Source organism: Vulpes vulpes, chromosome 16 (genome assembly GCF_048418805.1).
Source record: "Vulpes vulpes isolate BD-2025 chromosome 16, VulVul3, whole genome shotgun sequence".
NCBI classification, from domain to species: domain Eukaryota; kingdom Metazoa; phylum Chordata; class Mammalia; order Carnivora; family Canidae; genus Vulpes; species Vulpes vulpes.
In genome coordinates, this window is record NC_132795.1 from 8776249 (window position 1) to 8790909 (window position 14661).

A 14661-nucleotide genomic window follows, 5' to 3' on the forward strand; every position below is an offset into this window, starting at 1 on the left:
CTGAAAGATGATGAGCAATCATCTGATAAGATAGAGAATAATCAGTGTAGAGATAGGGGCTGAAGGTGACTGATGTTCACATAGAAAGGCAGGTTAATAAGAGATTACGGTGGTCAAGAGCAGGTGGTATTGTGAGCTTGTACTGTAGTGTGGCTGGGAAAATGGGACATAAGGCCACAGGTAGAAAACAGATTTAGGAGGAGGATGCAAACATAACTTCTGGATCCCAGGCTTGTACAACTAGTATGTAGATTCATCATGTGGTGAAAGAGAACACCAGTGGGGGCCTGCGTTTGAGGGCAAATATATTCTAAGTTAAGTTTTAAACATGTTGAGGATCCTGTAAGACATCTCAGGGAGAAGTGACACTGTCTGCTGGATGTATAGTGCAAGCCTGGAACTGAGTGATGAGGTCTTGGCTACAGTTATAAATTTGGGACTTCGCGACCTCTAGAGACTGTCTGATGCCAGAGAAGTGCATGAGTTTGCTCAAGGAGAGAGCATTCTTTTTTTTCTTTTCTTTTCTTTTTTCTTTTTTTTTTTTTTTAGGAGAGAGCATTCCTGCAATTGAAGCACACAACCATGCCCTTCATTACTACCACCAACCCATCCCCATCATTGTCACTGGGTAGTGTTTATGTAATCCTCTAAATAATTAAAAGCTTACAAGTGAATTTAATGTTTGTTCTCATTTAATACCATTTTATTTTATAGCTTGATCTTGCCTGAGGACATATACTGTAATATTGGTTGCTAATGACTGAGATATATTTAGCCTCAAAATCAAACTTAAATGCTTGGTTGAGACTTTTATTATTTCTTCACTTTCAGCTCCATGTTGACCGGGCTCTTTGGGGCCTCAGCAGGTACCATCTTTGTTTATGGAAAAGATCTCAAAACAGACTTACACACTGTACGGAAGAACATGGGTGTCTGCATGCAGCACGACGTCTTGTTTAGTTACCTCACTACCAAAGAACACCTGCTCTTATATGGCTCCATCAAAGTTCCTCACTGGACTAAAAAGCAGCTGCATGAGGAAGTAAAAAGGTCAGTTATAGGAGCAACCAGGAAGTGCATTGGTAAGGCCTCTCAAAATGAGGTCAAGCCACGGTAATCCAATAGGAACGTTTGGTCACAAAACAACTGATTTTTAGTTTTTCTACTTTTCTGGCACTGTATACATATATCACTATCTTCACCAGCCAGCTATTACACTGAAACTGTTTAACTCTCTTCATCTCAGGCTACCATATTGCCCTAAATCCTCTGTTTCTAATGGCTACTATACCGTAACCCGTCCCCATCTTACTTCTGATGTCATTTCCTTCTACTCTCCCCCAATTCACTATGCTCTAGGAACACTGGCCAAGCCACATGCTGGCTTACACTCCAGCCAAAGGACTTCTCACTGTTTCCTCTACGTAGAGCAGCCTTCTCCAGACACAGTTTGACTCACTCTTCCACTTTCCTGGTCTCTGATCAAATGTCACCTTCTTTGAGGGGATGACCATATAAAATAGATGCTTAAAATAGCATGCCCTAAGCTACAACTTATCTCATGTACCCTGCTTTATGTATTTTTTTATTGCACTTGTCACCACCTGGAAAATTATAAACTTACTTGGGAAGATGTTTCTTGGCTGAATTTTATCTGCATCTGTCCTAATACATACATATACTAGGACCTAATCTCCTAATAGGAATATTATTTTCTCACTACTTTCCTCCAGCAGCTAAAACATGGTCTGGCACAAAATAGACAGGCCCTCCATAATTTTTTTTCAAATAAATAAATAAAAAATGAGTCATATATCCCCTGTGTTTTCTGGGTAATAATTTTGTGCCTCCAACTAGATGATAAACAATAAAAAAAATCTATATCATGAGTCCTCAACAGTTTATTGCACCTTGCTGAGCACATAATAGTTGCTTAATAAAGACCTATTACGTAAAATGCTTATTGTATTTTTCAATATTCAAATATTTTTTGTCAAAAATAACCACCATACATTATTTTTGAAGGACGCTAAAAGATACTGGACTATATAGCCATCGTCATAAGAGAGTTGGAACATTGTCAGGAGGAATGAAGAGGAAGTTATCCATATCTATAGCTCTTATTGGTGGATCTCGGGTGGTCATTTTGGATGAACCATCCACTGGAGTTGATCCATGTTCTCGCCGAAGTATATGGGATGTTATATCCAAGAACAAAACTGGTATGAGTACTTTCTTATAACTTTGCACCCAGAAGTCATAATTTGCCCTTTGGGATGCACGCAACCCAATTTACGACTTTTCTGTTTAGAAGCCCTGTTAAGAGTCTCAGACAGGGTCTTCCCCTTCCCAGGTCTTCTCTTCCCACCACTAAATTTCTGGGTCCGTTAGTTAATATCCATGTAGTTGAGCACTGTGAACTGATCACTTCACTGACCTTTTTGAGAGCATGCACATCTGATAGAAGTCCCACATTCTGCCTCCAGCTTAGAATCTAATTAGAGATACCAAACATACACAAACGAAAATAAACTGAAAACAGACTAAACAAGTGCTAACAGGATGTGAAGCAAAGAAGCAATCAAACTGGAGTGCATTAATCAGAGAAGAATATTCAAAAAGTCTTTAAAATTATTGCTTCTTCATAGTGAGGAGAGGGTGGGGGGGAGAGACAGAGAGAAAACTGAAAATGAAGACAAGGGAGCAAACTAAGGAAGGAGTCACTAATGCACACGCTCCAAAGGATGGACATTTAGCCCTACAGCACGACAAATGCTTATTCGCTGCCAACGTAGAAGAAAACAGCCCTGGATATTTAGTAATATCCCTTCTGAATTTCTCTTTGTTTATTTTGAAAGCTCCTCCTGGTCATTCTTTCAGTTTGCTCATAAAACATGCCTCTTCTCCTCATAAATCATGGGATTTACTTGGGCTAACTCTGTAGATCTCAGAAACTGTGTCTTCATTTTTCATCCTCAGTTGTTGTCCTCTGTATTTTTAAGCCAGAACAATCATTCTGTCGACACACCACTTGGACGAAGCCGAAGTGCTGAGTGACCGTATCGCCTTCCTGGAGCAGGGTGGACTGCGCTGCTGTGGGTCACCTTTTTACCTCAAGGAAGCATTTGGGGATGGGTATCACCTCACGCTCACCAAGAAAAAGGTTTGTAAGGGAGAAAATACAAGTCAGTTATAGGGTCATAAATTAATTTTTGTGTGAAATGGACGCCGAATCTCTCCAACTTTATTAATTGCTAAAATTCGTTATTAATATGTTAGTCTCATGTTTCTCAAACTTGAGGGAGCATCAGAACACCTGGAGGTATCTGTTAAACCTAGATTTCTGGCCTCACCCCAAGAGTCTCTGATTCAGTAGGTCTGGGGTGGAGCTCCAGAATTGACTACATTTCTAACAAGGGCCCAGGTGATGCTCATGCTTCGGGTTGCTAACCTGTTAACAAAAGGATCTATATCCTCAGATTACTGATAGAGGATCAGCCTTTTAGTTTCTCCAGCATTTCAGTCTATAAGGCTAAAAATTAGATTTTTTGCATTAAAGCAAATAAAGAAAATATGCAGTTGTGTATTCACCTTCGGATCAGTACCTCTCAAGTGGCAATGTGAAGACTAACTCAGGCCAGTGATGCTTTGAAATCTTTGAAGAATGGCAGTGCTGAATAAGAACCCCTGTTCCACCTAAAAATAGCATATGATTATCAATACTGTGCAGATGTGTATGCCATTAGGTAGGCTTTGACTACAGCCATTTATTCTACATCTGAACATCCTGATGTGACTTCCAAATAAAAAGTAGTTTATTGTTATATTCATTAATTCATTAAGAAATGTGTGTATTATGTATGTATTACGCTTCTGTGTGTGACCAGGGCACTATACTAGGCCCTTAGGATTATAGCAGTGAACTTGATGATATTAAAATCTCTACCCTCGTGGAGTTTATATTCTAATAGAGAGTGGAGAATTCAGATAATACCATTGATAAGTGTATTATTAAGTGTATTAGCGGGTGGTAAATGCTGTGGGTAGAAATAAGGAAAGGAGGGGGAATAGGGAATGCTGAGTGGTGCCAATTTAGGTAGGGTGGAAGAGAAAGGGTCTCTGAGATGATGACAGTTGAGCCAGGAGTTGGGGCTTGGGAGAGAAGGAGCCATGTCACTATCTGGGGGCAAAGAGACCACAGTTGAGAAGGCCCGAGGAGGGTGTGGCTGAGTTCACCACGCTGATAACACAAAGAGGCTGCTGAGGCTGGAGTGGGGCAGATGAGGGCCGTGAGTAGTGGGCAGTGCGGCTGGAGGAGGGACAGGGGAGGCGGGAGAATGAAGCCAATAGAATAGTAACTTGTAGACAGCTCTAGAGACCCCCGCAGGACAGGGAGCCATTGGAGGAGGGATGTGTCATCGGACTCAGGTCTGGGTGGTTTGAAAGAATCTCTCCATCCCCTGATTAGGGCCCTTGGGCGCCACCAGAGTGTAGGGACAAGGGAGTGGTAACCTCTGTTTTTGTCCCTAGAGTCCAAATCTAAGTGCAAATACAACATGCGACACGATGGCTGTGACAGCAATGATCCGATCACATCTCGCTGAAGCCTACCTCAAGGAGGACATCGGGGGAGAGCTTGTGTATGTGCTTCCTCCATTTAGCACCAAAGTCTCTGGGGCATACCTGTCACTCCTGAGGGCGCTGGACAATGGCATGGGTGACCTCAACATCGGGTGCTATGGCATTTCAGATACCACTGTGGAAGAGGTGTGTTTCTTCTTTTCTTGAAGCTGATATAACTTGTTGTTCCCTTAGAATAAATATGCAGTTCTTTTAAAACGAGAAAAGAAATAAACATTTCCAGAAAATCTTAAAACTATCTCAAAACCATTCTTAAACAAACATGTTTATCCAATTAGAGAACACATACCTTTCACGTACCAAAACACTTACTTAGGGGGGTAGGGGATGAGTGAAACAGGGGAAGGGACTTAAGAGCTACAGACTTCCAGATATAAGTAAGTCACAGAGATGAAAGGTACAGCATAGAGAATGTACTCAGTAATATTTGATAACATTGTATGGTTAAAAATGTTCACTTAAAATCGCTGTCAGAAATATTAGAAATATTCACTTAAAGTCACACTTACTTGTCTCAGTAAATGTGATAAAAATTCAAAAATCAAAATTGAGCTTAGAAGTTAGAAAGGACATACATGTTTTGTGTTAATGAAGTGTTCTGATTTCTCTTTTTAGGTCTTTCTGAACTTGACTAAAGAGTCACAAAAAAATAGTAGTATGAGTCTTGAGCACTTAACACAAAAGAAAATTGGAAATCCCAGTACCAACGGCATCTCAACTCCTGATGATTTATCTGTGAGCAGCAGCAATTTCACAGACAGAGATGGTATTAATCTAATGTGCATATTTTGCTTAATTCCAATAATGACATAAATGAGAAAATAACAGGACAAAGTTCAGCTTCACATTTTCTTTCTAAATTCAAAAAGAATAAAGAAAAATAAGCTTTTTTTAATATGCCAAGTATTTATTAAACAAAATCAAATTCTCCATTTCAAAAATATATTGAGGAACGTGAAAGAACTTGCTTGTTAGGGTCGTGGTGCATATTCCTGATACCCACCAGAAGTCACTTTCAAGACGTTTCTTACTACAGTTTTATTTATTTTTTTATGATAGTCACAGAGAGAGAGAGAGAGAGAGAGGCAGAGGACACAGGCAGAGGGAGAAGCAGGCTCCATGCACCGGGAGCCCGACGTGGGATTCGATCCCGGGTCTCCAGGATCGCGCCCTGGGCCAAAGGCAGGCGCCAAACCGCTGCGCCACCCAGGGATCCCCCTTACTACAGTTTTAGATTTGTGTTCAACAAGTTAAAATCTTTCCTGTAATTGGTGCTGTTCAGCAATGGACAGTTACCTTGCAAGATAGCTGACTCGTTGCTTATTAAACATTCAGCAAAGAAGTCTTCGAAAAAAAGTTGTAAGAAAAGAGTCATCACTCTTTATGGGGCCTCGTTGGAAAACATGTCTAATCTTTCCCTTCTGTGAACAATTCAGGTGCTGAGAAAATTCTGACTCTGAGAAAATGCTTTTGGGGGAGGGTCTTAGTTTTGATGAAGTCGGACTCCATGGCTAAGAATCTATAATAATAGTTTCCCCCCAATTCTTCAGACAAGATATGTTTCAAAAATCGTGCTTCTTGATATGACTTTGAGGAATTGACCTCCTTTGAACCTCACTTTTATCCTCTCTTATTCTCTTTCTGACAGTTAATTTATGCCTTTGGAAACACTATTTACTTAAGGAAGCATATAGTAAAATGATGTATAAATTATGGAATAGTCATTTCAACAGTTTGCTTAACTTGGAAAAAATCTCTAGGAATAGAACTTTTAATTAAACATTTGCCTGGCTCTAAAACTTAGAAAAGATCATCTCTGATGTTTGCATAGTTCTGGAACTTGGGAGTCTCATTTGTCCTCTGCCATATTCCTCACTTATCATCTTTTGGGGAATATAATTGTTGAGCCCATGGAATTGAGGACTTTGATTAGAAAGTGGTCATCTGCCTCAGGAAGTAAATGTTATGTATTTGCCTCTGCATTTGTCTCATAATTTGAAACTATTCTTCAGTCAAAATGTTTCCCTCATTGACATTATCTTTTAGAAAGCACATTTGCTCCATTTGATACACCTGTAAGTCATCCACATGTAATTTCTCAAGAAACAGAAAAGCATACTAATTAACTTAAAATATTCAGCTCCTTCTACAATTCCCCTTTGCAGAGATATGAGTTTGCATTTAAACTTGTTCACTCTGTTTAATTGGAATTCATTTTAAATTAAGCAGCTTTGTATTTTTCCTTATCAGCTAAATGAAGATCATGATTTTTTGTGCTGCATAATTTGTGATAGAGAATTAAAAATATCCACAGAGTTGACGGTCATCTTATCACATTAGAGGAGTGCTTGGCAGCAGGCCCTTGGAAAGAATATTATATTTTTAGAGGGGGCTATGGAATTATCAGTTGTAAGAGTACCATTGAGGAAGCAGCCGTTTATGGCCTCCACAGCTACTCATGCTCAGAAGTCAGGGGATTTTTCTCTGCACCTGAAGAACATTTCAGGGTGGTAGGGGTAGCATAGACAGTTTTTTTTCCAATGAGGTTTCTTTTGTGATTATAGTGGTAAAAACGGAGTTTTGAAATGCCATATGAAATCGGTCCAAATTTCTGAAGGGAATGTAATGATTGAGTGTTTGAACTAGAATCACACTTTGGAGGAGACCATTTCCCTTTTCCCAAGTGGAAGATGAATTCATTGGACCTCCCAGTAGAATGAGAGCCAGTTAGACTTATAATCACTAAGTTACCCACAGTAGGATTAAGTTCTTAGACGAGGCAGATGTTTTGGTTGCCATTTATGTTTTTTACATTTTATTTTATTTATTTTTTATCTTTTTTAATCTGTAGTTATTTGTTGTATTAGTTTACATCCTATTAGTTTCAGGTGTTGGTTTCTGTTTATCTTATTTGAATTTAGTCTCTCAATGGAAGCTATCTCTTGAATATTAGTAATTAGCAATACATACCAACCAGGCATTGAGACTTTGGAGCTTGGGGACAATATTCATTTGCCAAATTATAGATCTCTCACTCTGACGTGTAAAACGACTGTGTATATAACTAATAATGTTTTGTGTATAGTGGTTTATAATTCACAAAGCACTTTTACATACAGCTCTATGACATGGAGAGGCTCGGGCCCAATGTTAAAAAAGAAAGAACTGAACCTCAAATCAGAACCTTCAAAATACAAGCTATTCCTGCCATATCACATTATACTATCTATCCATGGTTTTTGAAGTTACTTTGTTAGGTGATTTGCCAGTGTTTCCGAGAACCATATTATCAAATCTCTCTCTCTCTCTCTCTCTCTCTCTCTCTCTCTCCAACCCTATGCCCCCCCCCTTTTTTTTAATCAGACAAAATCCTGACAAGAGGAGAGAGGTTGGGTGGTTTTGATCTGTTACTGAAGAAGATCATGGCTATCCTCATTAAGAGGTTCCACCACACACGCAGGAACTGGAAAGGTATCATTGCTCAGGTTATCCTCCCCATCGTCTTTGTCACCACTGCCATGGGCCTTGGCACACTGAGAAACTCCAGCAACAGTTATCCAGAGATCCAGATCTCCCCATCTCTCTACGGTACCTCTGAGCAGACAGCCTTCTATGCGTAAGTTTCTTTCCTTTAAAACCTCTCCCCAGCCTCCAGAGGCGTGAGTGCGCCTCCGTGACTGCCTGCAATGCTGGAGGATAAAGAATTGTGAGGTGCTGTTCCTGATTCTACCAAAGGAATGGACAGTTTGATTTATTGCAATATGACATTTCTATTGCCAACAAATAACTTTTTAAGAGTTTATGTGTTTGTCTAAAAGTAAAGTTATAGCAGGTTTTTATCTTTAATGACTAGACTTTAATCAAGAAAACCAGGTTAGGTGTGGCTTCCCAATCTGTTGTAATATATAGCAAAGAATTTGTTAACAGCCTCACAAGTATTAGATAGTAAGGTCAGAATTCTGCATAATATAATATTACATATATACAATAGGTGATCACTAAATGCATGTGATGATTAGGAGAATAACAAGGCAGCCAAAGAGAGAGTTGTGCTGATTTTTTTTCCACGATACTTATTTTTTTTTCCTGATACTGAGTCTCAGGTTTTTAAGAAGACTATCCCATAGACAACATATTTTATTTTTCCAAACTATTCATGAGCATGACTTGAATATAGAAGACTAGTGGAAGATCAAGAATGTGTTCCTTTCCTTTAATATTACAGGAATTCTCACCCAAGCACACAAGGCCTGGTGTCAGCAATGTGGAACTTCCCTGGCATCGACAACATGTGTTTGAACATCAGTGATCCGTAAGTGGTTCTTGGGTTTCTTTTTTTTCTTTTTCTTCTCTTGACACTCCAATTTGTGTGTGTACATGTACAGGCGTGTGTGTGTGTGTGTGTGTGTGTGTGTGTATGAATAGGTGTGTGTTGGGGGCTGGGATTTCTCCCCCTCTAAGAAAAATCTGTATTGAACAGATTTTCTCTCTCCCCTCTAGCTCATTCCATGCCTATGCTATCCTGTAATAATAAACATGAAGGCCTGTATAACTTGTGGAGTTCTCTTATGTACCCATTTCCATTTACAATCACAGCAACCCTGTGAATTATAAACCCTATTTTTAACTGAAACTTATACAGACTGAGATTCTTGTCTAAAAAAAAAATATCTAGATTGTAAGTCAATCGGCTAAAACTAAGGAACAAGTCTTCTGAGTCCAATCCCTGTCTTTGCTCTGTGTAGTATTGCCTATTTGAACTTCCAAGATATGGTACACAGTGCATGTGAACCTGACATTGGTGCACTATTTTGCTAAAGTATCACCTTCCTGTCAGAGGACAGGATGAAAGAGCAAAGAAAGGCATCAAAAAACCCCATCCGGCCACATTAAAACAATTCAGTGAGCTTTGGTTCAACACTGTTCGATCAATAAGTGCTCTCTCTTATTCCTCGTAAAATGTCAGATCATTTGAAAATGGTAGTATAATGTATATTTGAGTTATGAAAAACCAGTAGACTGTACCTAAGACTATACACCTGAATTTAATACCAAATACTCGCTTATATATTCATACATAAACATGAGAACACACACACATCACTTTAATAACATTTTTATTTGCAGAAGGTGTTTAAAGAAAGGCAGTCTGGGAAAATGGAACACCAGTGGGGAGCCTGTCACTAATTTTGGTGTTTGCTCCTGCTCAGAAAATATTCAGGTAAGATGGAATTCCATTCCAGTGAAGTAGGAAAAAGAAAGTAATAAATATTGAAACTTGAAAGATCCATCCAGGTTACCAAAGAGTCAGTATAATTTCATTTTATGGAAGCTAGTAGCTCAGAGACGTGGAGCGGGGCAGCTCAAAAATATTGCCTTTGAACTTCAGGTCACTGTCTTAAATCCATCTCAGAACAAATTTCCAAAGGCAGGTAATTCTATGACAATCTTTGTGGAAACCAACTAAAAATGAATTTTTGGTCTCAGTTCAGTTCTAACCAGAAAGCTCTATGTTTCAGACAACAAAGCCACCATAAGTGTCACATTTGAAAACAGAGTGAGACTGCCCATTTGATGGTCAGCTATGAAGTCAATAATGTGCAAGTCCAGAACAGAACTTCATTTGTCTCTAAGGTGTACCTCCAGGATGCAAGAAAAATCCATGTCCTGATAGAAACAGAAAAGATTGTCCAACCATCCCTTATGCCATCTGTATTTTATAGATACCTTACTCTTCTAGACCTATCAATGCCACATACTTTTAAGAAAACCAAATTCACTGGGGAAATGAAAGACTGTTGAAGAGGTCACTGTTAGTTTCTAAGAGGGACTCTGTTGTCAACTTACTTCCCCAAAAGAGAGGAATCTAGCAATATTTGCTTAATAGCATTGTATCATTGAAACTTTTAGAATGAAAATGTTTTCTGTAAATGCAACCTATTTTTGTGTTCTCATGCAGGATAATTACTAACAATAAAAGCTGGGATCGCATAAGCATCTTTAGAAATCCTTGCAAATTTCAATACCAGTCTTACCTAGTACTCAGAGAGTTCTAATCCCTCATCTGATTTAGCTAATTTCTGAAATTCATCATCTATTTTCTTTAGTTCACACTAAGAGTCAAATGGTTAAGCATCTGCCTTGAGCTCAGGTCATGATCTCAGGGTCCTGGGATTGAGCCTCCCCTCCCCCAGTTGGGCTTCCTGCTCAGTGGGGAGCCTACTTCTCCCTCTCCTGTTACCCCTGCTTGTTCTCTCTCTCTCTCTCTGTCAAATAAATAAATAAAAATATATATGTGTGTGCGTATATATATACATATATATTTATATAAATTGGAATTAGATAAATTTCATTAATCAAAGGGAAAAATAAGAGAGTCAAAACAAGAAAGAGACTTTTTTAATTATAGAACAATAGATGTTTACGAGAGAGGGTGGGGGGATGGATGAAATAGGTGATGAGGATTAAGGAGCTCACTTGCTGTGATGAGCACAGGGTGACATATGGAAGTGTTGAATATATTGTAGCCCTGAAACAAATATAACATTGTATATTAACTAACTGGGATTAAAATAAAAACTTTTAAAAAATAGAAGTAAATCACTAAATATGTATAGAAAACATTTGACAGTACCTAATAATGCTGAAGATGTACATACCCTAGGGCCAGCAATTCCATTTGTATTGTATTCCCATCAGAGGCGTGAATGTGTTCATCAAGAGGCATACGCTAGGTATTCATAGCACTACTGTTCGTAATAGCCACTCAGATTCCCACCAACATTAGAGTGGATAAATCGAATGTAATACATTTTCACACTGGAATTCTATATACAGCAAAATGAGAATGATTGATCTACAACTACACATATTATATGGAGAATTCTCACAAAGGAATGATGAGTAGAAAAAAAAAGGAATGATGAGTGGAAAAAGTCAAATACAAGGGAGTATATACCATACGATTCTGTTTATATAATGTACAGAAACAGACTAAACTATTCTGTGCTGGGTACTTTGGGAGTGGTCCTTGCATTGTTATGTTTTCTGATCTGGTTTCTGGTTATATGAGTGTGTTCAGTTTGTCAAAATGTATCAAGCAGCATACCTATATGTGTTCTTCTGTATATTTAATTCAACAAAAGATTAAAGCCAGATAATTACATTCATAAGAGTGTCTCTAATTGTAGAACCAGTAGCATTTCTTAAGTATGATCTAATTGTTCATCTGATTCGATGTAAGAGGAAATTCAGCATTCGTTTTTTAGAGCAACTTTATGATCTCAGTACACACATGTGGTGCTAGCCTTAGCCTCTGGGGCATCATGTGAAAGGATGGAAGGAGAAACTGGAAAAATACTAGCATTCTCCCAACTAAACCTCATGTCACAGAAGCATGGGTAACTTCAGTGAAAAAAGAAAGCTTATGAGCATAAAAATAAGTGGTTAAAACCAAGCTGTGAGGTTGGTTAATAGTAATGTACCAGCGCATTTAATTTTGACAAATGTACAATGGCAGTAATGTAAGATGCTAACAATGGGGAGAACTAGGTAAAGGGTACACAGAGACTCTCAGTATTAAATTTGCAATATATGTGTGTGCATATAGACATATATAAGCAACTTTACAATATATATAAACTTTATTTTGGAATAACTTTACATTTGCATGTGTAAAGATTAGATTTAAATTTATTTAAAATTAAGTTATATAGATTTAGATATACGTAAACATGAGCTCTGAAACCCAGGTTTGGTACCTTAAAAATAATACAACACAAACTTCACTGCTGTCACCTGAGAACTTTATGTCCATTAATGTTATCTTTACAAATCCAGGCAAACAATTTTTCTTTCCTGTGAATTATTAAGGGAATTTTGAGTCATCCTAACGTTATTCTCCATGCATATCAAACTTGTTTAGTACAGTAAAAAGAAAATTGCACATTGGCTAACTTGTATTCTTTTTGGCTTCAAATGAGTCCTAAGCATATGTATATGCTCTATATAAATAATAATTATTCTAATTTCTTGGAATAGGAAGATGCCTTCCTTTTCAATGCTCTTCAGAGTCAGAAGACAGTCCTGTAACACTCTACCTGTTGCAGCAGTAGACAAATCATGAGACTGAAGCTCCTTGACATTGTCTATTTGATTTGCAAAGCATCAGTCAGAACTTAATTTTTAACTTTATTTTTCAGGAGTGTCCTAAATTTAACTACTCTCCACCGCATAGAAGAACTTATTCTTCTCAAATAATTTACAACCTCACTGGACACCGCTTAGAACATTATCTTATATCAACTGCTAATGAATTTATGCAAAAAAGGTAAAAATATTCTACTTATAGCATATTAATTTAGCATACCTTGCTTTCAAATTTTTTAATGGCAACCGCCTTATAACCTTGAAACAATAGATGAAAATTTCCAGGGTGTCTGGGTGGCTCAGTTGGTTAAGTGTCTGACTCTTGGTTTAGGCTCAGGTCATGACCTCAGAGTCTTGAGATCAAGCCCCATGTCATGCTCCCCACTCAGCAGGGAGTCTGCTTCTCTCCCTCCTCCTCTGTCCCTCCCCTCGGTCATGCTGTCTTGCTTGCTTGCTTTCTTTAAAATAAATAAATCCTTAAAAAAATAGATGAAAATTTCTATTGGCTATTTACTTGGTTAAATTCTCTATTTTAGGGCAGCCCGGGTGGCTCAGTGGTTTAGCACTGCCTTCAGTCCAGGACATGATCCTGGGGACCTGGGATCGAGTCCCACGTCGGGCTCCCTGCATGGAGCCTGCTTCTCCCTCTGCCTGTGTCTCTGCCTCTCTCTCTCTCTCTCTCTCTCTCTCACTCTCTCTCTCTCTCTCTCTGTGTCTCTCATAAGTTAATAAATAAAATCTTTTTTAAAAATTCTCTATTTTATCAAGAGTCTTATGTATTAAAATTTCTTTAAAAAATATCAATCTCTCAAAAAAAATTTAAGTCTCGCAAATTAAGACTCATTTTAGGAAATTGAGAAGCACTGGAGTTTCTTTAGGCCACAAAGACATATTGTTAAACTTGTACGTTTTTTTCTTTCTTGAAGCAAAATTGTTTATTGGCTAGATTACACCAATTTGGAGAGTTTTAAGGCATGGCTTTAGGTGACAGTTGGCCTTGATTCCAATATAAATATCTCAAATTTAGATTATGATATCTGTGTCGGAATAAAATGTGTCCATGTAGTAAGGCCACAGGCTTGTACCTAAGCCACCTAAAGGTTTGCTGTGGATGTAAGGTTGGTAGGCTTGTATTTGGGATACCGTGAATGGACCTGGAGGAGATTCTATACTAAGTGAAATAAATCAGAAAGGCAGATACTGCACGATCCCACTTATATATGGGATTTGAATAGTCAGACTCACAAAGCAGAAAGTAGAATGGTGGTTGCCATGGTCTGGGGGTAGCAGAAAATGGGAAAATGTGGTTAAGGGCCACAAAGTTTCAGTTATGCAAGATGAATAGATTCTGGAAAGCTAATCTACAGCAATGTGTCTGCACTTAAACAATACTGTATTGTAGACTTGAAATTTGGTAAAAGGATGGATCTTAAGAGTTCTCACCACACACACAAACACACATATACATGCATGCATGTGCACACTAAAAGAAAATGGTAACTATTTGAGGTGATGGACATTTTAATTAGCTTGATTGTGATTATTTCACAGTGTACACATGTATCAAAATATCAAGTTGTGTGCTCTGAATACATACAATTTTTATTTGTCAGTTATACCTCAAATAAAGCAGGGGCAGGGGGAGTTGGTCATTTTGCAATAGCTACTATTTCCTCCATCTCTTCCCTCTTTTATTTCTCAATGTACATAAATGACTGATATTCACTAAAATAATTAGAAACCACATATAAGAGAAGGAAAAAGGAATCTCTGTCTAGATATAACCACTATTGACTATATATCCTTCCAGAAATTTTCTAGATACAGATACATGTAAATATTTTCAACAAAATGAGGTTTATTATAAAAAAA

The 14661-nt window shown here is 38.1% G+C and overlaps 1 protein-coding gene across 1 annotated transcript in view; it reads left to right on the forward strand.

The window, feature by feature from the left end:
- ABCA12 (ATP binding cassette subfamily A member 12) overlaps nt 1–14661 on the forward strand; it is a 283751-nt gene that overhangs the window by 240476 nt on the left and 28614 nt on the right. Inside the window, exons 32-40 of the mRNA XM_026002201.2 lie at nt 832–1050; nt 2026–2222; nt 3003–3163; nt 4531–4767; nt 5257–5407; nt 8005–8257; nt 8867–8953; nt 9769–9862; nt 12843–12970. Coding sequence (XP_025857986.2) covers nt 832–1050; nt 2026–2222; nt 3003–3163; nt 4531–4767; nt 5257–5407; nt 8005–8257; nt 8867–8953; nt 9769–9862; nt 12843–12970 — 1527 coding nt within the window. The remainder of the gene's footprint in view (nt 1–831; nt 1051–2025; nt 2223–3002; nt 3164–4530; nt 4768–5256; nt 5408–8004; nt 8258–8866; nt 8954–9768; nt 9863–12842; nt 12971–14661) is intronic.